The sequence below is a fragment of the Lepidochelys kempii genome, chromosome 1 (assembly GCF_965140285.1).
Source record: "Lepidochelys kempii isolate rLepKem1 chromosome 1, rLepKem1.hap1, whole genome shotgun sequence".
Lineage (NCBI taxonomy): Eukaryota > Metazoa > Chordata > Testudines > Cheloniidae > Lepidochelys > Lepidochelys kempii.
The window spans coordinates 205,290,585-205,317,859 of record NC_136380.1 but is presented as its reverse complement, the minus strand read 5'-3'; the positions used below and the strand labels follow the sequence as shown (position 1 = coordinate 205,317,859).

The 27,275-nt window shown below is 47.3% G+C and overlaps 1 protein-coding gene across 1 annotated transcript in view; it reads left to right on the top strand.

Moving 5' to 3' along the window:
• The window catches only part of CASQ2 (calsequestrin 2), a 44,956-nt gene extending 18,108 nt beyond the window's left edge, over positions 1–26,848 (top strand). The window contains exons 2-11 of the mRNA XM_073329003.1: positions 4,253–4,337; positions 6,301–6,401; positions 9,737–9,848; positions 11,099–11,172; positions 13,388–13,518; positions 17,381–17,426; positions 20,534–20,588; positions 21,879–21,979; positions 22,390–22,464; positions 26,657–26,848. Coding sequence (XP_073185104.1) covers positions 4,253–4,337; positions 6,301–6,401; positions 9,737–9,848; positions 11,099–11,172; positions 13,388–13,518; positions 17,381–17,426; positions 20,534–20,588; positions 21,879–21,979; positions 22,390–22,464; positions 26,657–26,836 — 960 coding nt within the window. The 3' untranslated portion in view covers positions 26,837–26,848. The remainder of the gene's footprint in view (positions 1–4,252; positions 4,338–6,300; positions 6,402–9,736; positions 9,849–11,098; positions 11,173–13,387; positions 13,519–17,380; positions 17,427–20,533; positions 20,589–21,878; positions 21,980–22,389; positions 22,465–26,656) is intronic.
• The last annotated feature ends 427 nt before the right edge of the window (positions 26,849–27,275 follow it).

Genomic DNA, 27,275 nt, shown 5'->3' with positions numbered 1-27,275 from the left:
GCTCAGCTCAGCAGCAGGATCCAAGAGCAGAGGCACTTTATGTGGGGGGATCCAGGTGGGGGTAAGAGAGTTCTCTGTGGGGCAATCTGGGTGCGGAGATCTGGATGCACAGAAGCTAACTGGGGGGTTCCAGGTGCAGGGACTATGGGACTCTCAGGGGATCCAGGTGAAGGTGTTTGGGGCTCAGCCGGGGGGGTGAGGGGGGGCTAGGTGCAGGGGAGGTGGAGTTCATTTGGGTGGGGGTCTAGGTGCAGGTGGTTGGGGCTCAGTGGGGAGGGTGTCTGGGGGGGCTCATCAGGGTAGTACAGATGCAGGGGAGGTGGGGCTTGTCAGGGTGAGGGCTTGTCAGCTTCTGTCCAGGGGGTGCCGCATGCTGGGCTCCAGCTTCCGCCCTGCCCCTGCTTTCCCCATCCCCTTGTCTTCCGCATCCCATGCCCCTTCCCCACTGCTCCATCTCCTCCCCAGACTTGGGGGGCAGGGGGGAAACCACCCCCCAGCATGAGCTGGCGGAGCAGAGCTCCCCTGGCTCCCAGCCTTGGGACTTGGGGGGCAGGGGGAGTCACCTTCCAGCACTCCTCTGGCGGAGGAGAGCGGTCTGGGGCTGGGTCACTCCACTTCCCGCCACGCGGTGAGTGCAGGGTGGGCCCGACCCCTGCTGCAGTCCCCCAGGACGTAGCTCAGGGGAAGGGGTGGAGTGGGGGTGGGGTTGGGGCAGAGTAGGGTGGGAAGAGGCAGGGTGGGGGAGGAGCAGGGCCGGGGGCAGCTTTCCTGGCCGGCTCAGCCGGCTGGGGGATCAGGCTGGCTGGGGCCCCTTCTGACTCTGGGCCCGGTGCCATGATGCCACTGGTACTGCTTCTGCCACTCCCCACACCCCCGATCTGCCCTCAGCACACACCCTGAAGAAGCAGCTCTTGTGAAGGCAAAGAGGCCCATGCACCAGAAGTATTCTCCAGGGGCAGGGCTTTCCAGCTGCTTTGCAGCCTCTTCCTGTCATTACGGCACCGGTAGGGTCTGGGGCATTCTGTGTGGCAGAGTCAAAAAGGCTTGTCACTTGGGAGCTGGGACTGGGTGGGACTGGAGGTGGCCATGCAGTGGAGCGGGCTGTGTTTAGTCATTAGAAGGCATTTCCTGTGCTATCTCAGCCAATGTGTACTGGGATTTTGTTTGTGTTGTTGCCAGTATCCAGCTGGCCTCTGAAGTTAATTGAAACAGTCTGACTGGCTAATTTGGATCCCAGTGACATCATAGCTTTCTGCTTCCCACAACACAATATCTCTCCCAAATGGCTGGAGCATGTTTGCCTTGAACGCTCCTGGTTCATTCAGGAGAGACAGTGACAAAGGGGGCAGAGAGTGGAGACAAAAAGAAACCCCCATAGTGACCAAGTGGAGCAGCAAGAGAGACAGACGCAGACAGACACAGAGGCTACTCTAGTAGATAAGGCACTGGCCTATATTTCAGGGTTCTACCAGGCCCTACCCCAGCTCTACCACTGACTACTATGTGACTTTAGGCAAGTCATTTCATCTCTCTTCATCTCTGTTTCCCCTACACGTGTCCTGAGCAAGGCAATGACGTGGGCACAGTTTGTCTTTGCAGTGAGCTTGACCCCTGAGTTTCCAGATGTTATCCGCTGCTTACTGTCGGTAGAAGTCTCTGAGTTAAAATAAGTGGGTTCCCCTCTTTGTGGGCCATAGGCTGGGGACTATTTGTTTTATATCAATGCAAATGGATCTTTTTTCAACTGTGCCTCCCATTTCATTGTCCCTGATTTGGGCTGTGAGCCTTCTCCCAATACCTGAATATCTGAGAGTAGTTAGCAGCACATACTATCTTAAGCCAACCTAGGTCTGTGAACGACTGGGATGAGATCAAGTCATTGTGACCTACGGATAGCATACCTCAGCCAACAAATGGCATGTGATATGATCCACCCATCAATTCTGCTCAGAAAGCAGAATGTAGGTCACCTGTCATTATGGTGCCATCCTGGTTGGTCACGATGACTTTTAGCTGTCTTGTGGTGTTCATTAGAGAGACAAGGTGGGTGAGGTAATATCTTTTATTATACCAACTGCTGTTGGTGAGAAAGACAAACTTTCGAGCCACACAGAGCTCTTCCTCCCACCTGGGAAAGGTGCTTAGATTGTCACAGCTAAATACAAGATTGAACAGACTGTTTGGCATAAGTAATTAGCACATATTCTAAGCAGTGGTGAGCTGGAGCCAGTTCGCACCGGTTCGCTAGAACTGGTTGTTAAATTTAGAAGCCCTTTTAGAACCAGTTGTTCTGCAAGGGACAACCAGTTCTAAAAGGGCTTCTAAATTTAACCGGCCAAAAGTGGCACCTTAGGCACCGACTCCATGGGTGTTCCAGCCCTGGAGCACCCAAGGGGAAAATTTGGTGGGTGCAGAGCACCCACCAGCAACTCCTCTCCCTGCCCCACCCCGGGCCCCAGATGACCTCCGCTCCGCCTCCTCCCCTGAACGTGCTGCCCGCCCTGCTTCTCCGCCCCCGCAGGTTTCCCGCGAATCAGCTGTTTGCGCTGGAAGCTGAGGCAGGCTGAGAAGCAGGCGGCGGCTTCCCGCTCAGGCCCAGGGAGGCGGAGGTGAGCTGGGGTAGGGGGGTGCGAGGAGGGCTGCCCGCTCCGCAGCAGGTAACCCGGGGGGGGGGCCACGCAGGGGAACTGCTCCTCACCCCAGCTCACCTCCACCACCGTCGGCCTGAGCGGGAAGCTGCCATCTGCTTCTCAGCCCTCCCAGGCTTCCCACCGAACAGCTGATTCGCGGGAAGCCGGCAGGTGGAGGGGGCGTGGAGAAGCAGAGCGGGACGGTGCGTTCAGGGGAGGAGGCGGAGTGGAGGTGAGGTAAGCTGGGGCCGGGCGCAGGGCAGGGATCTTCTGGTGGGTGCTCTGCACCCACCAAATTTTCCCCATGGGTGCTCCAGCCCCAGAGCACCCAGGGAGTCGGCGCCTAAGACGCCACTTTTGATGTGATCAGTGGGGGAGCGGCCGCTCCCCCTTCTCCCCCCCTAGCTACACTCCCCCACCCCTAGGACCTGCCGGATGCTTCCTGGGAGCTGCCCCAGGTAAGCACCTCCGGGACTCCCCACCTCGTCCCCTGGCAGGTGCCTCTGGCTCTTAGGAGTGGGGTGGCACCCACTACGGTGGCCCACGAGACCCTCCTGCTCGGTTCTGGGGGCAGTCAGGGGACAGGGAAGCAGGGTGGATGGGGCACGGGTCCTGGGCGGGGAGGCGTCAAGGAACGCAGGGGGGTTGGATGGGGCAGGAGTCCCGGGGGGCGGTGGTGGGCAACAACCCCCTTGTGGGGTGAGGAGGGAACCCATTGTTAAGATTTTGGCAGCTCATCACTGATTCTAAGGGACCATTCCAGGTGAAGTGTCCTGTAGTCATAGGACAAAAAGGGGGCATTAGTGGGTTACAGATTGTTGTAATGAGCCATAAATCCAGTGTCTTTATTGAGACCATGATTTTTAGTGTCCAGCAGAGTTATGAATTGAAGCTCCCAGGCTCGTCTTTTGAAGGTGTTGTGCAGGTTTCCTGGGAGGATGAGGCCTGAGAGGTCAGACACAGAGAGCTCACCCACATATGATAGGGTGTTTTTGTCTTTTAGCATTTTCCTGTGTGAGTTCATCAAGAGCATAGTGGGCATTTAGTTAGCGTGACCAGATGGCAAGGGTGAAAAATCGGGGCAGGAGGTGTGGGAGTAATAGGCACCCATATAAGACAAAGCCCTGAATATCAGGACTGTCCCTATAAAATTGGGATATCTGGGTCACCATAAATTTAGGGCACCGGATGAGGTAAACCACCTGTGTAGGACCTTTGGAGCCTGAAAGGTGAGTTGTGGGGAGTGTTGATCATTGTAGCAGACTCAGTGGGGATATGCCTGCAGGTTTTGCATCTGTTGTTCTGGCAGGGTCTGGTGCTGCTTTGAATTAGTGTGCTCTGGTGTGTGGGTAGCTTGCTTCTGATGATGAGCTTGGCGAGATTGGGGGGTTGTTTGAAGGCCAGAAGAGGGGGTTCAGGAAAGATTTCTTTCAGGATGGGGTCATAATTTGGGTTGTAATTGTTTGATGATACCCCACATGGGTTCCAGTGTGGGGTGATAGGTGACAACTAGGGGTGTGCGGTCAGAGGGGAGGTTATTTTGGTATTGAAGTAGGTTCTCTTGGGGTATTTGGGTGGCCTATGTTCATGGCATTTATGTTCATGTCTGGGTTCTCCTACAGCTGGCTGCCCAGGTCCTGGAAACGAAAGGTTTCGGCTTTGGGTTTGTGGATTCCAAGAAAGATGCAAAACTAGCCAAAAAGCTGGGTAAGTGTTATCGCTAAAGTCTCTGAAAACATGCCCAGAGCACATCGGAAAGGCATCAGACTGTCAGCCCTGGAGAGGGCAGCCAACTGATTATCCACAGGACAGAATCGTAGTGACAGCTTTCCACGTGCATGCTGCCCCACCCAGCTCTAAGGGAATCATTCACTGTGTAAGGGCCAGAGGAGAGTTCAGGATCCATGGTCCTTTCCCCCATTTAGCTTCCTCGCGGAGACTGCCAACAAAGAAGCCAGGCTTTGCTATTTGTGATGGCTGGATGGAGACTCACAATTCATTTAACAGAGGCCATCAGAGTGTTGTCAGAAGGAAATAACCCTCCAATTCCCTTAAAGAACTAATGGACTTAATATATTTGTACTGTCCAGGAGAGGGCTGGGCAGTACAGACCATTCATTTCTGGGAGGAAATGCAGGACTGGGGTGTGTTGGGGTCACCTTGCAGTTTAATCCAGGCTGATGAGATCCAGGGTGTGGCTTGCATGTGGAAGGCTGTTTGTGAGCAGCCCAGGTGGGAGCTACCTCAGCAAGGCATTGTAAGGCACCCAAGGTTGCAGGGCAGGGGTGACAGCCCCCCACTGCTCTGGACTATACCCTGGTATGTCACAGTGGCGTAGATTTGAAGCAGTGATGTAGAGCTGAAACTTTCTGTAGTACATCACCAATCCCCAGGAAATCATCCAGTCCCCTAACACATCCCAAGCTCTTCCTGGAAGATTCTCTCCCCTTCCCCCCACCCCTCAGAATATGGGCACCTATCCCCTTATGACTATGCTCAGGCACTGTTACTGGATCTTTTTTTTTTCTGTCCATTTTCTCTCTCCTGTTCTTTCTTTTCAAACTCTTTTTTCTCTTACTCTGAGCATGGTGGTGTTTTTTGTGGCTCTCCTTCCTGCACCCCACTTAGCAGGAGGCTACAAACTTCTTCGGATAGGAGTATTCGCTGGTGACAGGTTGCAGCTCAGTTGAATGCCACAAGAGCAGAGGAGAATAGCTTGGTTCTGTAGCCTGCTTCTTGAGCCTGCAGCTCTATACAAGTGAGCACTCCTGTGGTCCTCTACAATAGGGGCTCCTATGGGAGGAGAGGGAACGGGACTGGCTCTCAAGAAGCCAGTCATTGCATTATTTTGTGGTTGTGGGAGCATATTTACATTGGGAATGGTAGATCTGGAGTCATACTACTTTCTCCATCTCCAGTGTTCTCCTCTGTCCTCTGCCCCCTAGACTAGTTGTGATAACCCCTACAGGGGCTTGCCTCTCTAGTTGTGAAACATTGCCTTCCCTAAAATGGATTCGAACTGATGACCTACTATAGAGGTGTAAGGTTGCTGCGTTCCACCCCAGGAGTTGCTGCATTTCAGGGGTGGGTGATATCTTTATATCTAGTCTGTGAAGCACTCTGGAATCCATCTATATACATGGTGCCACACAAACATATGCTAGACCTAGGTGAGTCTTAGAGAGTTTGAGACTCACTTTGGCTTATTGGTCAGTTCTTATTTTATACAGACTTGGCACAACCATCTCTAGGGATCCAGGCACAACAGTGAAGTCTAGATCCCAGATCTCAATCCAAACCAATTTTCTGAAAGTTCTGGGGTGTTTGGTTTTGGAATGCCAGTTAGAGCCCAAGATTATTTATTTTTATTATTTGCTTAGCAAAATTCTTGCAGTTTAAAGGGAAAGAGGCCCAAGTCATGAAGCTCACATCTGAATCAGAAACTGAACTTTCTCAAAGTTTGAGAGAAAACTGATCCAGGGTTCCAGATCCAGCCTGTCCCTAGTTGTGACGTCTCTCAGCGGATAGATCAGATTTGTTTCCCACAGGGAACTTTCACTGACAAGTGGGCACACGCAGCTGGGCTGCTAACCATATTTTCCCAGAATGCACAATTAACCCTTTTTGTAGCATACTGACTATGTTGTGTCTCTTCATCCCCTTCTTCCAGGTTTGGATGAAGAAGGAAGCCTCTATGTCTTCAAGGAGGAGCGCATGATTGAATTTGACGGGGAACTGGCTGCAGATGTCTTGGTTGAATTCCTCCTGGACGTAAGGACAGATAAGATCAGATCTGGGCAAATACTTCCAAAATGTTTTTACAAATATTCGCCACAAATGAGCTTCAGTCCTATTTGGAACCCCTTCTTGTCTGTTTTCTGCGAACATGCATACATATGATTTTCTTGTTTGAAAACTTCATGAATACTCCCCACCAAGGCTGACACCCAAAGTGTTCACATGGCCATCATGGAATCTCTTTGATTTTCCTCCTCCTGCTTATAAGATGTTCAGTCATCCAATCAGGGAGCAAGAAACAATGCCATGTGATTTAGGTGACCGGTCACACACCACAAATAGTGAATAACTAGCAAATGGGAATACATTTGAATAAAGTGATCATTGATTTAGAAGAAAGAACAAATTAGTTATAATCCAAGTGTGTTCATGGGTAATGTACTAAAAATAGCTCCGTGATTAAATTATTTGCTGACCAGTTTGCCCATCCCTAGACATGATCAGACATATGAAAACAATGAAATTGCACCAGTGTAAGTGAGAGGAGAATATGGTAAGTAGAACTTGGACCTATCAGGTTATGTTGTCTATTTCTGCCAGTGCACAAAGAGGTACTCGTGCCTGCTGAAAACACAGAAATTATGCTACTGGTCTGACAGATGCTCTCTATTTCTCTACCCTTATTCTTTATTACAAGGAGGGACATCAGCTTGGAAACAAGATCTTTGCTCTAGAGAAAAAATGTGGTCCTGCTCTATGTAGCTCCTTCAATCTGAAGAGCTCCAAGGCCTTTATCAGGGCTTGTGATTATTACTATCTACATTTTGCAGATTGGGACACTGAGAGATGACATGGCAGCCCTGAGCTCATCAGTAACCCATATCTCCAGTCCCCCCATATATTGCTGTAACCACTAGGCCACTCATTTTCTCATGAAATGCTGTCAAATCCAGCTGTTTATCCCCACCTGTTTAAAGATAAATCTGTAATGGGGGCTGGCAGCTAGTTTTCTGGAATAGCAGGAAAAACTCCATCTCTGCCTAAAACCAGCGTAAGTTACAGGAGACCAGAAATTGGTGGCAAGAGATATGGTGCAGGGTGTGGTTTATAACAGCTTACTGCATGGATGATAGTGACGCTACTTTTAATTTACACTAGTGTAAGTAAGACAAGACAAGGCCCACAATATGTGTATGCCACTTGTCCTCAGCTTCTCATCTGAAGGATGGCACATCTGTCAGTATTGTGCTGGGTTACTGGGTCAGTACAGACTTGTAGGGAACAATGCTGCATATTGGCTTCCCACCAGAAGGATGCTACTTCTGATATTGCTTCAGGGCTGGGCTCAGGGTAGGGATAGGGTCTCTGCTTTGGTGTGATAATGATTCTGTGGCAACGAACTATCAATTGCTGTTATAGGGTTCATATCCTCTGTCGGCCATCCACTAGAGGGCACTATAGTAACAAACACTGGAGCTGTTCTGGCTTTCCATCTAGTTTCTAGTAGGAGGTAGCAGACACACATGATGTACACCCAAGTGTCATTTATTATGCAGCACAAGTCGCTTAGTGTGATGTTTTGTTTGCTGTATTTTGACATGTGCATATAAAACATAGCAGTGACAAAAGAAAGCGAACAAAGATCTTCTCTTCTTTTAACAGGTGCCTTATAATAAAGAAAATCCTAAACAAACAAGGGACAAGAATGAAAGAAAATATTTAGTGTGTGAGCAGAATTGTCCCTAAAGAAAATGGGCCCAATTCTCCCTCATACAGGTTTTATACTGGTCTATCTCCATTGGTTCCAGTGCAGTCACTTCTGATTTACACCAGTGTCACTGAGACGGCCATCAGACCAATCCTTTCCTTGTCTGTGGCAGCTTAAGAAATCAAAGGCTGAGATCTGCATTAGACTTGGGTTTGAGCTGCAGACAGGTCTGGAACCCCTCCTTCCCCCAAGTTCTGAGGTGTCTGGATCTCCAGGTTTGATATAACCCACTTTACAGATAGGGTCAGCCATAAAATTCAGATCCAGATCCAAACTTTCCAGAAGTCCCTGGTAGCATTGGGCCTAACTCTGACTGGCCTTTGAAATTACATTGTCACCCAGCATCATTCATTTGTTTACAGTGTCTTCCCCCTTCAACCTCAACCATTTGCACTAAAGGAACTCAAATAACCTCATGCTGATAATCAATAATCAATAGTTTATTAATAATCAATAACCAATAATTGGTAGGAATTTTAACTGTGATTATATATTTAGTGAGAAGCGTTCTCTCCAGTTCAGATTAGTTTAATAATAACAGACCTCTGATAAGTCAGTTTTGATTGTATTTATTAATCAAACATTTAAGAAGGACAGTATATACACAGGGAGGCATACAATTACCAATAACCGTGGAAGACCTTCCCTGTACTTTCTAACAGCTGGCATCCAGTCTGCCAGTGATCTTACTTCCCCTCTGAACAATCACACCCTTGTTACCCTTATTGTGTATCATTCTGGTCTTTATCTAATTCCTCCTTCTGGTACATACATCTCCTTACCTTATTTCCAAGGTTCCCTGTTCCATTGCAACTCTCCAACTGTCTTATCACCTAGTGGCTGTTCAGTGAATATGCCCTTTTTTGGATCATTTCATCCGTTACACATCTTGCAGCCAGCATACTGTAAGAATAGATCTTAAAAATAGCATTCAAAATAAGCGAAGGGTTAGGTTACTGCACAGTAAAATTCCAATCTTTGTTAGATATCGTTATCTTAACTGCAAAGCACTATGGGAGTGTTGCTCCCAGGCAAACCTTAACATCTTTCTTGGCCTATCTTAAGTGTCAACACTCAACCTCATCAACAGCTACTCTCCCACCCAGCCTCTCTCAGCTGCTGATCACTCATCCCCCCCGCTCCCCCATAACACAAGGCACCCACCATCCTGCTTCCTAACCCTCATTCCCCCACCCCACCAGGTTCTCTGTGATCCTTTGGGCTGCTGATTGCTCCTTCTGTCTTCCCACAGCAGACCTATTCCTCACCCAGCTATCCTACCCTCATACAAACCCCCTGGAGATGTCCCATCCTGTGGCCAGGTCCCAAATTCTCCCTGTCCACCTCTTGTCTGTCAACCATTCACTTCCCTGGTCCAGACTTCTTTACTGACAGCTCTCTTTGAGGGTGCTCTCAGCCAACTCAACTCTTGGGTTCCTTGCCTCAGCGCTGGGTTGGGAACCTGCCATGGGGGTTGGGTAAGGTTCTGGCAGCAGGGAAGCAAGCTAAGACCTCCCCTTTAGGCCCTCTGTAAAAGTAGCTTGTAGGAGGCTGGTGCTGCAAACATAGGATTGCTTATCAAATACATTTGTCATGGCAGTTGCTGGAGGACCCCGTGGAAATCATCAACAGCAAGCTGGAGCTACAGGCCTTCGACCGCATTGAGGATGAGATCAAACTCATTGGCTACTTCAAAGGAGAAGACTCTGAACGTGAGATTGACCTGTTCCTTGCTCTAGTCTGGATGGGCTTTAGGAACAAGGTGGGGGATTCCTGATCAGGGATCTTAAGAGGGGAGGGTGTGCCACAGAGGGTCAAAATCTCTGCCAACAGGTGGAGGTGGGCTGAGAGCACCTGGAAATTTCTATCTGCTCTTTTCATTTGAGCTTATTCACATGTTAAATAAAACAGCAAAAACTGTATAGCAAAAGTATAGGTGTTCAGATCCTAATCCCACTGTAGGGTGGTAGGCGCTGCTGTTCTGGAACAAACCATTGGCCCATCTACTCTGGTTTCCTATCTCCCTGCCACAAGTCATCCAGCTAGTCCTGTATCCTGTCTCTAATAATGGTCCACAGCGGATGTTTCAGAGGATGATGCAAACCCTCCAAAACAAAGCACCTATCTGTGCAATGCTTATACTATAGTGAGAAGCTACTCTTGACTCCAGCCAGGGAGCTGATATCAGCAGTCATAGAGGAAACTCACCCTCTCCTCCACCCCCACAGTGAGAGCTAAGGGAGCTTGTATGGTCATCCAGGAACTCACTGAAATCATTAATACTAGTTCAGCGGAACAGGACTTTCCAGCTGATGGTACATTTCTCAGACCGAGCTGCAGCTTTGTGTGTGGGAGGGTGGCTGCGGGCACTCTTGTCATGGGTAGGAGTTGGGACCAGAAATTTACCTTGCCCAGTAGGGCTGCTTGGAAAAGTATTTGCATGGCAGCATTGCCTTCTGGGATCTGTAGTTTCCATGGGCTACCCTTCTACAAAGATACCTTGGGAACCTGCAAACATTTATACAAACTATAAATCAGCACTAAATAATTCTTCTTGGTAAGTCCAATAAAGATGAAAAAGGCTCAGTACTGTTATTATCTGCAATGTTCTACCCAAGGATCTCAAAATGCTTCACAAACAGCAATGACCTTAACTTCACAACCTTCCTGAGGGGTGGGTAAGCACCATTATCCCAATTTTATTGATGGAGAAACTGAGGCACAGAGCCGTCAATTGACTTGGGTAAGGCCACACAGCAGCTGAGCCAGGAATAGACCCCAGTTTCCTGACCTCAAGGCCTATTCCTTAGCTACAAAAACGTCCTCCCTTCCCTGCTACATATTAGCTTGAGTCCTCAGGTTCCTGACTGACAAGTTCCACTGGGTTTGTGTAGAGCACAGTTGGGTCAGATACCTTTGGGATCTCTTCTTTAACACTCTTTTCTGTCTTTTCTCCTTTCAGATTACAAGGCATTTGAAGAAGCAGCAGAACACTTCCAACCATCCATCAAATTCTTTGCCACCTTTGACAAAGGGGTAAGCATCCGGAAACACCCTCCTGAGAGCTCACAGTCTCCTTTCTGCACAGCCAAAGTGCATTCAACTTAGAGTTCAGGATTAGGCTAACAATGACTGAAATCAGTGAAGTTAAGATCAGGACTTTCCCAAAGCTCAGCAGATCGGGAGTTTTCAGTCAGGGTTTTGAGAATCTGACTCTAAATTTCATCCTGAGTCCTGATGCATTACTCTGCCTTGGCAAAGAAAATTCTCTTCTTACTGGAAATCAAGAGGGGCTTCTATCCCCAGCCAAACAAAGCAGTGACCGCTCTGATCTAGGTCATTGTCTAAACACAAAGCAGGTTCCAGAGACTGTTGGCTTCAGTGGGGTTAGATCAGGGATGAATTTGTCCCAAAGAGACAATTCTGCTAGAAGTCTCTGGCCTAAATTCAGCAGTGTACATTATACATCAGGTGGAAATTAGTCAGAAAACAGCGGTGACGTCATGTAGCTTGAACCAATTTGGCATTCGATGAGTGTATAAAACAAGTGTAACCTGCTCACTGGGGAGGGGGGGATTGATTCTGGGTTGCGTGTGTAAAGTGAACACTTTAGCTATAATTTGGTGGTTAATTCTAGTGCATGTGAAAAAAGTAGACCATCCTGATTCTCCAGTAATTTCTACTCCAGACATGCACACAGCAGTATCCTGGGGTGATAGGGGCAGTAAATGTAGGGGCTTTGCAGCCACTCACCCCTTTCCCTCTGTTCAGCACTTCCAAGTGTCATACATTGGACATGACACATGTCTCTGGCCCTCCCACTCTGTCATGCATTTCCTTAGCCCTGCTGGAATGATCTTCCCGGTTCAGCAGGGCTGCAGGGACCAAATGGCATTTCCCATGCAATGACTCCTCCTACTAAATGGGGTCAGCTGTGAGGCTGTCACTGAGGACAGGTTTCAGAGTAACAGCCGTGTTAGTCTGTATTCGCAAAAAGAAAAGGAGTACTTGTGGCACCTTAGAGACTAACCAATTTATTTGGTTAGTCTCTAAGGTACCACAAGTACTCCTTTTCTTTTTACTGAGGACAGGGAGACTGTCTCTCCTCCTCTCCCAGCCAGTGAGGATCCATTGGTAGCAGGGAGCAGAAGGTGGGTGAGTGGGATCACTCCTGCCCCGGTGCCTCTCTAGCAGGGACAGGTTGTGGTACAGGGGCAGGCTAGCAGAACAGGGGATGAAGCGAGATGGGCGCAGAGTGGAGACTGAAGGAGGGACGGGGACAGAAGGCAATAGGCTTGGAAAGGGACAAGGGCTGAAAGGGGAAGCAAGTTAATGGGCTGGGGCAGACGAGGGGTAATACAGGACTCTGGGGCAACTGTGAATAGCCTCACACATGGAGAGCAATATTAGACAAGAAGGTGCAGTAAGTATTACACCGTAAGTTGGCAGGTAAAACAGACTCAACTGTGGAGAGGCCCACCCCAAGAAGGGGAACATTTATCAGCTAGAGGACAAGAAGCACATGGAAGTTTTGCCTCCTCATGGATAGGCAGGCCATGCACATGCTGGCAATGAGAAGTGCAGTCTCTAGAGACAGACCTGGGAGTCAGGATTACTGTGTTCTGTTTGCAGCTCAGCGCATGAGTCACTATGAAATTTAGGCAAGTGTCTTCATCTCTCTGTGCAGCAGGTCTCCATCTGCAAAATGAAGGTAGTAATAATTAAATTACCTGCCTCCCAGTGGGTGTTTGTAGAAAGTGGTGGGTGTACAGCACTTAGAGACATGTGGATGGGAAAAGGGTTATAAAACACAAAAGAATATTCTGCTTATCAAAAACCCATTCAGTACCCATCTCTGCAAATGCAACAGCTTGCGATAGTGCTTCTAAGATCTAGAGATGGTCCCATATGTAAAATTTGGTTCCAGATCAGGGTTTTGAACACTTCAGGTTTTAATTTGTCCGTATTATAAGGATAAAGGCCATTGCTGCAATTCAGATGCAGATCCTGGTTTGGATTTGAAAACCAAAGGGCGAGACGTGTGGGCCCAGTTCTGACACAGTGTTTGAGGCCATTACTGTAGAAAGCAGTATTGGCAAGGGAAGGACTGAGCTACGTGTGCGACAGATGCCCACTACAAGGTGTGCTCAGAGGACATCATACTCACCACTCCTCTGCAATGGGGAAGACATTTGCTAACTCAGGTGGGTATGTCAGACCTATTCACTTGTAACTTCTGTGATTGCCACAGGTTGCAAAGAAACTAGCTCTGAAGCTGAATGAGGTGGATTTCTACGAGCCATTCATGGATGAGCCAGTTCATGTCCCCGACAAGCCTTACACGGAAGAGGAGCTGGTTGAGTTTGTGAAGGAGCACAAAAGGTACATAGCCTGCTGTTCAGGGACTGGCTGGCTCAGGCAGTTGGGACTGGCCTAGGAAGCCTGTCACCTCATGGTTGCTGGTGCCAGCCCAGACCATCTCAATAGTAAGTGAAGGTTACTACCATCTGTTAGCTGTCCAGTGGCCTATGTGACATTAATTTTGTGAGACTGTGCCTAATTCCTAGTGTACAGGTTACAGTGCCTCACAACCAGGCATTCTGAGCTAAGGATTGAATGGAGACTGAACTCCCCTCTTCTTCCCAGAGGTGGTCCCTCTAGGTCAATGGTTCTCAACCCGCAACCCATGGGCCACTTGCAGCCCAATCAGCACACAGCTGTGGCCCATGTAGATGTATAGGTAGTATATATATTGTGTGGATGCGGCCCACATAACACATAGAGAGCTGCCTATGCAGCCCACAGTGGTAAATAGGTGGAGAACCACTGATCTAGGTCCAGATTGAGACATACTGATAGCAGAGTGTGGAAAGCATGCACTGCTCATGCAGTTCCTTCCTTTGTGGAGAAATAGAAGGCCTCATTCTCCAGGGCTGTCAAGGCAGCACTAAATGCAGTCCAACCCTACCCCACCCCTGACTATCTTCTGCTCCTGATGTTAGAAGTGACCCATCAGCACGTGTACCGCGCTAAGACCAGAGTGCACTCTTTGAGGTGGGATAAGAGGAACAATACTGTACGGCGTGCTTGTTCTGAGTTGGCTGATGAAGGAAGCTACTTCATATGTGGTTATATTGGGCCTGGTCTGGAAAAGTTTCCACTCAAGTCAATGCAAATTGTGGGTGCTCCATACTTTTTGGGATCAGACCAGCTTTATATTTGACTAGGGATGGGGCAGGAAGAAAAAAAAAACCTGGTAGCCCAAGATTCTGTATATGACTAATGAGGTTATTCCCATCTCAGGGGTTAAATCTATGTATGCACCTGCCTGTGGGACAAGGTGAATATGCACCTTTAAACATAAAGTGCAATGGAGTTCAGAAAGGGCATCGCCCCACACATATAAATTGCTTTTCCCAGCAGTTATACGTATCCAAATTAATCTAATAGGCTATCAAGGATCAAGAAAGGATTCAAGGAAAACATGCAAAAAGAAAAGGAGTACTTGTGGCACCTTAGAGACTAACCAATTTCGTAAATGGGATTAGATTGATGATTTTTGCTCACACACATGTGGTTAAACTCATTATGAAGTTTAGAGTCAGGAGGGAATTGCCCCTGGATGTGTGGGCAAAGAACTCAGAGATGGTTTCACTTTCCTCGGGAATGTTGAGGGGAGCTTCAGTCCATCAGGTAGGCTCATCCCCGTCATCAGTGTCCTGCTGTTCTTGGACTGATGTGGGAGACTTTGACCTCAGCTCTTCCTGTCTTTTTCAACACGTTCTTTCCATCAAACAGCAGGAACAGGAGGCTGATTAAACACTCAGACAAATGCCAGGCCCTGAGGTTCTCCATCTGCTGCTAACCATCAGCAATGAAAAGGAAAATCTCTGAGCCTCACAGATTGCAAGATGATACGGCAGGTTTGGCAGGAGGTGGGGGATGACTGATGCCATCTGCACCCAGGATAAGAAGGGCGGGGGGCGGGGAAAGAGGTTTAATGAAATCATATATCTGTGAAAATCCAGCCCATCAAGATCCTGTTGTGTCATGTAGAAAATCTTCAGTTCCTAATGACGTGTTCCTAGCAGCTCATTTTGAGCCCCTCACAACAGACAAGCTCTTCCTATCCTGCTTCAGGACCTGGGCCATACAGCTACGTAAAACAAAACTGGGAGGTGCATTTAGCTGGAAATGGAAATGACCAGGCTGGTATGGAACATGAGGTTAAGTCAGCAGTTGACTCTGATGAGGAGTATATCACTTCCTCGCCAACAGATGAGGTACAACCCCCTCCCAGCTGAAGATGCATTTCTCACTCCTCCCAGTTTGCCATCTCTCAACCCTTCAGAAGTACCCTAATCTGGCCTCTTCTCCTTTTTGCTGGTTCCCTAAATCTCCCAGCTACTGCCTTCTGTAGGTTCCTGCCATTTCTCTGCTCGACTCCTATGCACCTCTCCTTCTATCTAATCCACCTGCCATTTGATCGTTTCTCGGTGGTCAAGTCAGCAACTGGTAACAGAGAGGCAGGTTGCACAGAGTTCAGAAAGGGAGTGTGGCAATGGATAGAGGGGTCATGTGGGAGGACAACATGTTTATGCAGAAAGAGTGTGTTACACTAGTGCCTGCTACCTAGCATCTACAAGTCCCTCAGACATTTTGTTGTTGGGAGTTCTCCACTCGGGAACTAGCCAGGTCCTGGAATCACTGTTTTGTATTGGTGCCATGGCATTGTAGAAAGTTGTCAAATGTATAGAAGCAACCACTCCCTCTCATGTGCTATGATGACTCTTCAAGGGCTTTCCTCCATCTCACAGCACATCTTAACTAGGTACACACTCCACCCTGTGGTGAGGAGTTGGTGAATCACAACTTTGCCACCCTCCCAGAGCATGCTGCTGTGATTTCACCCCAGCAGTGAGAGAAAGGAGAAAGTGGGCTAGGAAACAGGGATGTGGAGATTCAAACCCCAAAAGAAGAGTAGGAAAGGAATAGCAGAGAGAGTCTGTAGTGAATCCATGTGCTGCAGGCAACAGGCATAGTTAGATGTCTTCAGGTCAGCAGGACCTGGTGAACTGCATCCTAGAATACTCAAGGAGTTGACTGAGGAGATATCTGAGCCATTAGCAATTACCTTTGAAAAGTCATGGAAGACAGGAGAAATTCCAGAGGATTGGAAAAGGTCAAATATAGTGCCCATCTATAAAAAGAGAAATAAGGACAACCTGAGGAATTACAGACCAGTTAGTACCTGGAAAGATAATGAAGCAAATAATTAAGCAATCAATTTGCAAACACCTAGAAGATAATAAGGTGATAAGTAACAGTCAGCATGGATTTGTCAAGAACAAATTGTTTCAAACCAACCTAACAGCTTTCTTCGAAAGGGTAACAAGCCTTGTGGATGGGGGGGGGAAAGCAGTAGATGTTATATAGCTTGATTTTAGTGAGGCTTTTGATACTGTCTCACATGTCCTTCTCATAAACAAACTAGGGAAATACAACCTAGATGGAGCTACTATAAGGTGGGTGCATAACTGTTGGAAAACCATTCCCAGAGAGTAGTTATCAGCGGTTCACAGTCATGATGGAAGGGCATAATGAGTGGGGTCCTGCAGGGATCAGTTCTGGTTCCAGTTCTGTTCAATGTCTTCGTCAATGATTTAGACAATGGCATAAAGAGTATACTTATCAAGTTTGCAGATGATACCAAAGAGAAGGTTAAGGGGTGATTTGATCATAGACTTTAAGTATCTACATGGGGAACAAATATTTAATAATGGGCCTGTCAATCTGGCAGAGAAGGGAATAGCATGATCCAATGGAGGGAAAATGAAGCTAGACAAATTCAGACTGGTAATAGGGCGTAATTTTTTAACAGTGAGGGTAATTAACCATTGGAACAATTCACCAAGGGTCATGGTGGAATCTCCATCACTGACAATTTTTAAATCAAGATTGGTGTTTTTCTAAAAGATCTGCTCTGGGAATCATTTTGGGGCAGTTCTATGGCCTGTGTTATACAGGAGGTTAGACTAGATGGTCACAACAGTCCCTTCTGGCCTTGGTATCTATGAATCTATGAAATGAGAGCAGAATTTGACCCTTCTGTCCACACCCAGAAGGGGCCTAGAGAGGTGAATCCCACTGGTAGGTACCTGCTTCATGATTGCCTTTTCCATTCACACCAGCAATATGAATAACATGCCTGCATCCTAAGAGAAGGTGCTTTTGTTCTTTTCAGAGCCACCCTGAGGAAGCTGCGTCCAGAAGACATGTTTGAGACCTGGGTAAGCACACAAGGGAGGGAAGTCTTTAGTCCCTTGAAATCTTTGAATGAGAAACAAATCTGCTCTGGCTCATGAATTGCTACAGAAAAGCTCCAAGCTGTGATGATTAGACAGCAGCATTATCCCCCAAAGCCTCTGCAGCTTTACAAGCACATTGAGTGATTATGCAGCAGGGAAAGCTTCATCCATAGCTTCCAGTGTGTAAAGTTAAATCACATGCTTAAGTGCTTTGCTGTTTGGAGCTAGACTGCTGAACCAGGGCCAGAATCAGGGATAATGGTGTTGAATGCACAGTGCCGAGGAAAATCAAAACATAATAACTATAACAATCCATCTGCTTGCATAAACTGGTCAAATGGCACTCTGGGTCAAGGTTTAAAGAAGCAATTTCCCAGCACCTTAAATAATTGCATCTTGGAACAGCTGGTTCTAGGGTACAGAAGAGGAGAAGATATTCTCAGTTCAGTGTTAAGTAATCACTCTGGCTGGTTCAAGAGGTAACAATATTAAGTCTATAATGGTGACTACAATATACTCATATTCAACATCCTTGGGTAAGGAATCATCTATTCACCTGTAGTGTTCACAGGGTTAATTAGATAGCTCAGCCACATAGTGTTGTTTCTGGATGGCTTATGGAACTTACACAGCATGAATTGTGAATGTTACAACAGAATATCCCATTTGAAATTCAGGCTGGAATAGTTAGATTAGTCACATGAGTTACAGAAGAAATTGTACATTGATTGTAATAGGTACAGTTTGAATGAACTGCAGGTAAAAGATTCTGAAGAAATTCACCAGAAATTTGAAATGTAAGAACATAGGCAAGAATTCCGTGTTCTGTGAACTGGGGGAAAGTGACAGGTTTCAGAGTAGCAACCGTGTTAGTCTGTATCCGCAAAAAGAACAGGAGGACTTGTGGCACCTTAGAGACTAACAAATTTATTTGAACATAAGCTTTTATGAGCTACAGCTCACTTCATCGGACATTCATAGAATGAATTATTTGCTGCAAATGACTCAGCTCTAATAAACATGAGTGTGACACTGAAAGCCAGTCAGGAGCTCCAATTGTGTCCTGCAGTCCGACAAATTCACTTTAATATTATTCATTCATTGTGTTTCCACTCATGGTGCTTTGCAGACATTGAAGAAGATACAATTATTTCTCCAAAGAGCTCAGGACCAACATTTACAACAGTGTCTGCTTGGCTGCCCAACTTGAGACACCTCGGGCCTCTGATTGCAGGATTAGTCCTTGAGACAATAAGGAAAGAAATGATGCAACAAAACCTTGAAGATTGAGTCGTTTAGGCTTTATGTCTTGTTGGACCCAGGGTTTTCATTTATTTTTTAAATATGGTTTTGATATACTGGGTTAAATCCTGGCTCCAGTGTTGTTAATGGTCATTTTGTTTTATCATTGACTTCAATGGAACCAGGATTTCACCCATAGTGATTTTGATTTAATATTAAATATGTCATAAAATAGTCTTGAAAAAAGCATGGATTGTCAGTGGTGGAAAGTTTGCTTAGTAAACACAGTGTTAAAATACAGGGTTTACATCCATTAAGGTAAGGAGATTTTTATGCACAAGATATGAGGAGCTCGATTCTGATCTGAGTTACCCAGGTGTAAATTCAGAATAGTCACAGTGACATCACTGGAATTACTCCAGGTTTACACGAGTGCAGCTGAGATCAGAATCTGGCTCCATTTGTCTAAGGAGATGTAGATTTTTTTTTAGTCTGTTGTGCAATGATCTTGCTGGCAAATGTAAAGGAAAAACAAAACTGTAGGCTACTCAATCTGTTTGTGGTCTGATTTCTGTAGCAAATCTGCCCTAAGTGTCCCTGTGAAAATGGGAGTCCCCAAAGAAGCTAGGACAGGCCTGACACCCGCTCTTGTTTTTAAAGATAATGTTTTCCACTTAATCTTTTAGCTTGTTTTATTTTGTTGTTGTTGTTTTTAGTTTTTGATAGTGGTTTTGTCACCTCTGGGCTCAAAGGGGAAAAGAAATTAGCATTTAGATGGGAATTTTTTCTTGCATTAAAATCAATTGAAATGGAAACTGGCATCGGCAGAGGATGAAGAAACCGAGGCTTTACCGTGGGATAATTCTGAGACGACTTTCATAGCAGGTGCACAATAAACAGCCTGGCTAATACATTGGCTTTTGCCAATGTCATTAGCCAAGCCCTACTCACAGCCCCACAGCTTTCATGGAGCAAATAACCCAAGCCCCTCACATCAGCCTCATCTAACTCTGTCAGATCTCACAAAGTCACCCATCTGAACCCCTTACCTCTCACCCACCCCATCTGAGCTCCTTCACCTCTCACCTGCCCTGTCTGAGCCCCCTCACCTCTCACCCACCCCGTCTGAGCCCCCTCACTACTCACAGTGACCCCCCTCCAAAACCTTGGGCTCTTCACCCCTTACAGAGACTCATTTGAGCCACTTCATTTCTTCCATTATTGGGAGAGGAGGAACACCAGCTGATGCTATTGGCATCACGCACCAGCCCAGAAGGGGCATGTCTGTGTGGGGGTGGGGCATGGCCATCACCCTGCACACTGACAGCAGGGCACACTGACACTGCACACTGACACTGGCAGCAGGGAAGCATTTTGGAGAGTTCAGGCTCCAGCTAGTGTAGAAAGACCCTGTACTCACCTGGCTCTCCACAGCAAGCCATGGGGCACTAGGCCTTCTACAGGAACAATGCCTCTCCACCACTGCCAGGCCCGCAGGCCCATCCTTATCGCTCTTAGCAACTGTGTCCAAGCCTTGCAAAGTGCTCTCTTCCTCCTCCTTCTCTTCCCCCCTTCCAGCCCTAACCCTTGACGTGGTGGCCTCCTCCTCCTCTTTCACAGCAGATCCCATCCAATGCTGTGCGTTACTCCACAGCAACTCCAGCCAAACTCTTCCTTGTGGTACCTATCACCTCCACATCTCCACCCACCTAAGCCCCACCCTCTAATGTCACATCATAATTCAGACCTCATCTCCAACAGCAACCCGCACTCAAGCTGCCCCATCACCTCTCAATGCCCTCTCCTCCTCTCTCCTGACCAGCCAGTAACAGTTTTCTTGTCCACAGGAGGATGACCTGGATGGAATCCACATTGTGGCCTTCGCCGAAGAAGACGACCCGGGTAGGAGGCCCTTCCTTACCCCCACATAACTCCTGTCTCTCCCCACACCTAGCTGGAAATCTATCAGATCAGCTAGGATCATCTTTGACTTGCATTATGGTTACCTGGTATGAGCCTCACACATAGGCCCTCTTCTCAGCCCCAAGGACTTACACCTTGTCATCCCTTCTTGCAAGTTGCTTTTCCTGCAAGAATCCTCCCTCCCAGCCTCGGAGTGTGTTAGTTACACCATCTTACACTCTGTTAAACTGACTCCACATCTTGGAGACACCTTCTCCCCCTCCCAATCCCTTACCAATCCCAATCCCTGCATGGAGCACCTCAGGATCTGTGCTGATTCTAAAGGGAAGTCTGTCTCCCCTTCACTAGTGCAGCCACGAGGAAGCGTCGCCCAGAAGAAGGTGTGTCTGTTGCTTTGCAGTTCAGTTACCATACCTTACCTGGCATGAGAAAGTTTCCAAAGCAAATGCAGTCTGGCAGTTGGCAAGCCTGTCAGACCAGTTCAGCAGGGCCTGCCTCCATCAAGCAGCGAGAACCCCACACGCAAACTGGGAAAAGGGAGACAGGTCCTGCAGGGATCTGGAGTCAGGATGCTTGTGTGAACTTTTAGCCAGAGAATAAGAATAGCCTCAGCAATTATATCAGTTAGGATTAAATTGCAAAGAATATCAATCGTCATGCTCCAGAGCTTAAACTGTGACCAGCTGGGGTTAGGAAGAAATGTACCCCTCTGTGTGGTCAGCATGGCACAGACAGGAGATTCGTGAGGGGCTTACATCTTCCTCAGAAGCTTTTGACTCTGGCAGCTGTTGGAGATAAAATAATATTCTGCATGAACTATTAATTAGTTTGGGATGGTAGTTCCTAGAGTCCTACTGCACAGGCTGAGTGAGCAGAGGACGGGATTCAGGACCGTTAGGTTTTTGTCCCAATTCTGCCACTGACTTGTTGTGTGATCTTGGGTGAAGCACTTAGGATGAGATCTTCAAAAGTGCCTTAGTGATTTAAGAGCACGAGTCAGTGGCATTTGTGGTCCTAAATCACTCGGGCATTAGTGAAAACCCCACCTTTCACTCGCTTCATTTTGATATCCTTGGAGGAAGGCTGCTAGAGAAGTGCAAAGCATTGTCATGTAGCAGCCATCATCATAAGGAATGGAGGTTAGCTAGAAATTTTTTAAATAAAAAGGAGCCTTGTACGCCATCTTTAGCCTGGACATTGCAACAAAACAAGGAGCGTGTGTCGGGGTGCTTGTTTGAGAGACTGGGAGGTTCACATATATCATTTCAGATGGCTTTGAGTTCCTGGAGATTCTGAAGCAAGTCGCCAAGGAGAACACCGACAATCCTGACCTTAGCATTGTGTGGATCGACCCTGATGACTTTCCTTTGGTGAGTGGCGGAGGATCATTTCCCTCCTTGGCTGGTGTGTGTGTGTGTGTGTGTGTGCACTCATCCTACCAGAGAACACACAGAATGTAGAGGAAGAGAAGAGAAGATATGGGAGAAGTTGAGACATAGCATGGCAAATTGGGAACTAACCAGCAAGGATCCACCTCAAAGTCAAATCTGCATGACAGTGCTGGAGAAGAAACTGATCTGGTGTTTCCACCATTAAATGGGTGCTGTTGGGACAGCCCACTGGTTAGCATTTTACACTGCCACACAAGAGAACCCATCTCTGATTTCCAGGATTAGACTGATTGCTGGATAGCTTGTTCTTCAATAGCCAGCTGGCTGTGTTAATATGAAGTGGTTGTTTAAACACATTTGTCTTAGCTTTTTTTCCCCCCCTGCTGCAGCTCATCACCTATTGGGAGAAGATCTTCAAGATCGACCTATTCAAGCCACAGATCGGGGTGGTAAATGTCACAGATGTGAGTATGACAAACACAGCAAATCCAGTAAGAATTTGAGATGCTAAGAAGGACAAGTCCTAAGGCAAAATCCTGGCCCTGGTGAAGTCAATGGAAGTTTTGCCATTGACGTCAGTGGAACCAGAATTTCACCCCGGTGAGCAGAGCAAATGCTAAGCCACAAAATTTACATTTAGATCTGGATTTTCAACACTTCAAAGCGCAGGAAAGTTCAGATCCAGTTTCGGTTTGGGCTCAGTTCTACTACTGAGTCACTTGTGGGCTACCTCTGGCCAATGCACAATTGTTCCCTTCAGACTGTTCCCCAGTGCTTTATCCAGTTTAATTTTAAATGACTCGTACAATGAGGTTTTCATCACTTCCCCTAAGGTCTTCCCTAGTCAGTCACTCACAGTAGGGTCTTATTTGCATGGAATTCTATAGGTCTCAGCAGAGAAACAGAGCAGCAAAAGATAGCTTAGGGACTGAAAGAAGGAAGAGGCTAGTTGCATGGCAAAACAAGAAGGGCACAGTTTGACTGTGCGAGGAAAGACGGTCACTAACAAACAGTGAGCAGCTGCACAGATTAAAAATACAGTAAGAAACCAGAAGGATGCAGTATAAATTGACAATGGTGAGATCTTCATGGAAAGAATATTGAATATCAGGGCTTGCTCTAGGTTTCCAGCCCACTGTGAGACCATTGTGTTCAGTGGCACTATGGAGAATTTGATCACAGGAATAGCATGGTGTCAATGGATGTATCAGTCTTCGCAACCATGAAACAGATGAGGGTGAACTCATGTACTTAGACCACAGCACTGGGTTTAATGCACAGGGAGCAGAACGGCTCCATAAGCAGGTGCCGTTCTTACATAGGCACCTGTCTGACGATAACCACACTATCATATTCTCTCTGAGTTCTTTTAATGGAATTTAATTAAGCCTCACTTTCCCCCAGGCCTTATGCAAACTCTGAGTGTAGACACTCCTCCCCAACTGCACGCTCCCTGGAGTCTAAAACCAAAGGCCCTTTTCTAGCCACTACACCGCTCGATCACAAAACCACTGAGGGCTCCTGTACGGCTCGAGCTGCAATGGGGCAGAGGAGGAAGAAAGGCATAATTCTTCTCGGTGCCTAGGCTAGGGAAGCCCTTGTCAGACCTGTTCAACAGGTATATCCAATACATTCCACCATGCAGCCATCCCAGCGCAGAAGGGACACAGCTCTGGCTTCACCCAGCCCAGAAACACAGCCTGGGCTTCTAGTACTGCCGTCAGCACTAACCAGCCCTCCCCGCTTCATGTTCCTAGTGACGAGAGCCACGGTGAGCCTAGCCCTGGGGAGGGTGCACTAGACCAGAGGAGGGAGGGAGGTTCCCTGAGTCCCTCCCCATCCATGCACATGATCTTACATTGTTTCACGTGCATGCACAATATAACAAAAGCTAAGCAGCCCCTATTGCACTTCACAAACACATGGAATTTTCCTACCAGGTTGGCAATTGTTTCTAAGTCATGCCATTGTGTTACCATGGAGAGTGCAAATCAACTCAAAACATACCCATGTAACCAATGCAGTTGCTGAGAGGTGCTGAGTCCTAACTCACAGTGGAGTCCAGGGTGCTCAGCACATCCCAGGATCAGGCCCTGGGTGACTCAGACTTTGCCATTGTGCTACCTGCCTAGGTTTTATGAGCAGTAAATCTTGCCATTAAAATGCTATTGTTTCCATTGTGTTGTACCAGGCTTGTGGGGGACTAATGTCAGGTTGCAAATTCCCTATATATGTATTGGTCGCCAGGCTAGGGACGCAGTCCTGCTTCCAAGCAACAACCAACCAGAAGGAACAGTCAGGAAAATAAAATGCACGTAACATGCCAAATGGCAAGACAATGGAGAAAAAAAAAACATTTTTCCTCATTCTGACGGCAACGTCGAGATTATCTGAGAACATCTAACACATACTCCAGATTTACAGGCTTCTTTCCATGGCTGGATTCTGTGAAATGTAACCTTTCATAACCTTAAAAAGGAGCTGTCTGGAAACACAGCAGCTTGGAAATCAGAATTCCCTCAACTATGTAAATACCATAACATGGAGTCTGGATTTAACAACCCTTTTTGTGTTTGAAATTTTGTTAATAAAAAATCTGAATGTTTAATTTGACCTCAGAGGAGAGGAGGGAGAGACTTCAATGGGCTATGTCAATTTCCACCAGCTAACGATCCAACCCTTGGGGGGGTCTATTCCTGGCTCTGCCACCTACTTCCTCTGTGACCTTGAGCAAATCCAGAGGTTATCTCGAGATCTTTCAGAAGAGGTGGATCCCATCATTTGACCATGGCTTTGCTACCGTTTTCTTTGTAAACGGGGCTAGATTGTTGATCGTAGGGTTTATGAGAGTTTTAGTTCATTCTCCTAAGTGTGGTTTCCATTTATCTAGAAGGGTGTTCTGAAGAAGGTGCATGTTGGTGCAGTGTAAGAAAAGAAAAATGGTGGGCCTGATTCCGCACTGCAATGCTCCAGTGTGACAGTGATGTAAATCCACTGAGATGGAGTGATACAAAATGGAGTAACACAGTGATGAATCAGGCCCAGTGAATACACAGACACATTTTCCTTAACTTCAGAAGGAGTAGCCTCTCTGTTCCCCTCATGTCTCTAGAAATCCGCCAATAAAAGTACCATTGGGTTCCAGGTCCCCACTGCCTATTCTCACTGTGGCGGTGTAGAAGCCTTGCCACTGTGGATTGCAATATACTGCGGCTATATTTTCCACACAAGCAATGAGTCTGATTCAGCTGTCTTTACTCACAAGAGTAGCCCTCATTCACCCAAACAGTGCCATTTCATTCAATGGGACTACTCGCAGGGCATCAGGATCAAGCTCTGTATCTCTTTTGATAGCTTCCTGTTTGATAAAGGAAATACTTGGGGATCTAAGCCCTCCCTGGAGGCAGAAATGTGGCCAGACATTTTATCAAAGCTTACATCGGGACCCCAGGCAAATTAGGTCCCTCAGGCAAGGAAAGACTTTGCTTTGGAGATTTCACTGCTCCAGTGCCTTTCAAAGCATGAATGAACAGTGTCATTATCCCTGCTTTACAGCTAGGGAAACTCCATGGTCATGCAAGGAATCTATGGCTAAACAGGGAACAGAGCCCAGGTCACCTGAGTCCCCTCCCACTAGACCATGCCTCCTCTCACTACTCCATAACTTTATTTTGTACAGTGTCTTTCATATCGACAGAAAGCCACAGTGGTTTGCAGCTTTAAATGGTGTGAGCAGAGAGAGAGAGAAGAGTTTAAGACATACAGACAAGGGGGATGGGCAGTGTTTTCTGCAGATTTGGAATGAACTGTGGAGTCAGTGAGGCAAAGAGGTGTTATGGGAAAAGGCTCTTCCAGATGGCAAGAGCTGCTGTCACCCCCAAGAGTGTCCCTCCAGACTGTGTGATAGGCCAGAGAGGGTGCCGGCAGGAGAAGAGTGGAAGGATCAGGGAGATGAGTAGAGATGACAAGGTCTGGAAAGTCCAGCGGAATAAATCCACAGAGAGAGTTGGAGACAAAGAGGGGAATATGAAACTGCATTGTGAAATGGGCTAAAACCAGTGGAGCTACGTCCCTATGGACTATTGGCTAATATAATTAGCTAGCTGGTCCAATAATGAGAAAAATGTGATCAAAATACATGCTATTACCTGCCCAGTTCCTAACAGTCAGTTTAAGAACATGATCAGTTCCATGCAGTACATCTGTTACAATCTTTGGCCATGTCTCCACTACCGGGACTATCCCGGCATAACCCAGCCTACAGCGATACAAGGGGTCTTTCTGTTAGTGTAGGATCACCACCACCCCAAGTGACAGTAGCTAGGTCTTCTGTCACCCTCGCTGGATCTACACCAGGGGCCAGATTGGTATAGCTACGGTGGGTGGATTTGTCACAACCTTGAGTGACGTAGCTATGCTGACCTAAATTTTAAGTGTAGCCCAGGCCTTAATAAAGCAGCATGGAGTCCCCCCTGTTAGAAAGCAGGGGGGCTAATCCTGCCAGCTCCTACCTGACACATGAGCTAATCCCACCACACCCAGTTAGAGAAACGAGCTAATCCTACCCCCTCCTTGAAGAGGTGAAGTAATCCTACCACCAGCCAGTCCCCAGCAGGGAGGTGCTCTGATTTCTTGCTGTGTTATCTGTTCCTTCAGGCAGACAGTGTTTGGATGGAAATCAAGGATGATGATGACCTGCCCACAGCGGAGGAGCTGGAAGACTGGATAGAGGATGTGCTCTCTGGGAAGATAAACACGGAAGATGACGACGATGACAACGACGACGATGACAATGATGATGACGACGATGACGACGACGACGATGATGATGATTAGATTTGATTCTGTACAGTTTGTCTTCCGGACAGTGAGCCATTTTCACTTGCGGCAGGTTGCTGTGCCTCCTAAACGGCTGTCCCGCCTCCTCAGCCTTATGAAGACTGTTTCCAGTGGTCACAGAACACCCATCTCCTCCTCCTTTCCCATCCCTCCTGCTCCCCACGCCAAAAAAACACCTTGGCCTGGTTTCCAGAGGTTCTGCACACCCCCAGCTCTCAGTGAAATCAGCGACAGCTGCAGATGCTCAGTACTGCTGAAAATCAGGCCTCATCGGTATGGACAACAAAAATCTGCAGGGAATTTCCCCTGACGTTTTTGTGAGTTACTGCTGGGTAGTGGGTAAATGGTAGAGGGCCTTTCTTCATGCCACCAAAGGGCATGGGGAACTAATTTCTATTGCCATGATAATTGGCCTCTTACATTTTAAGACCTAATC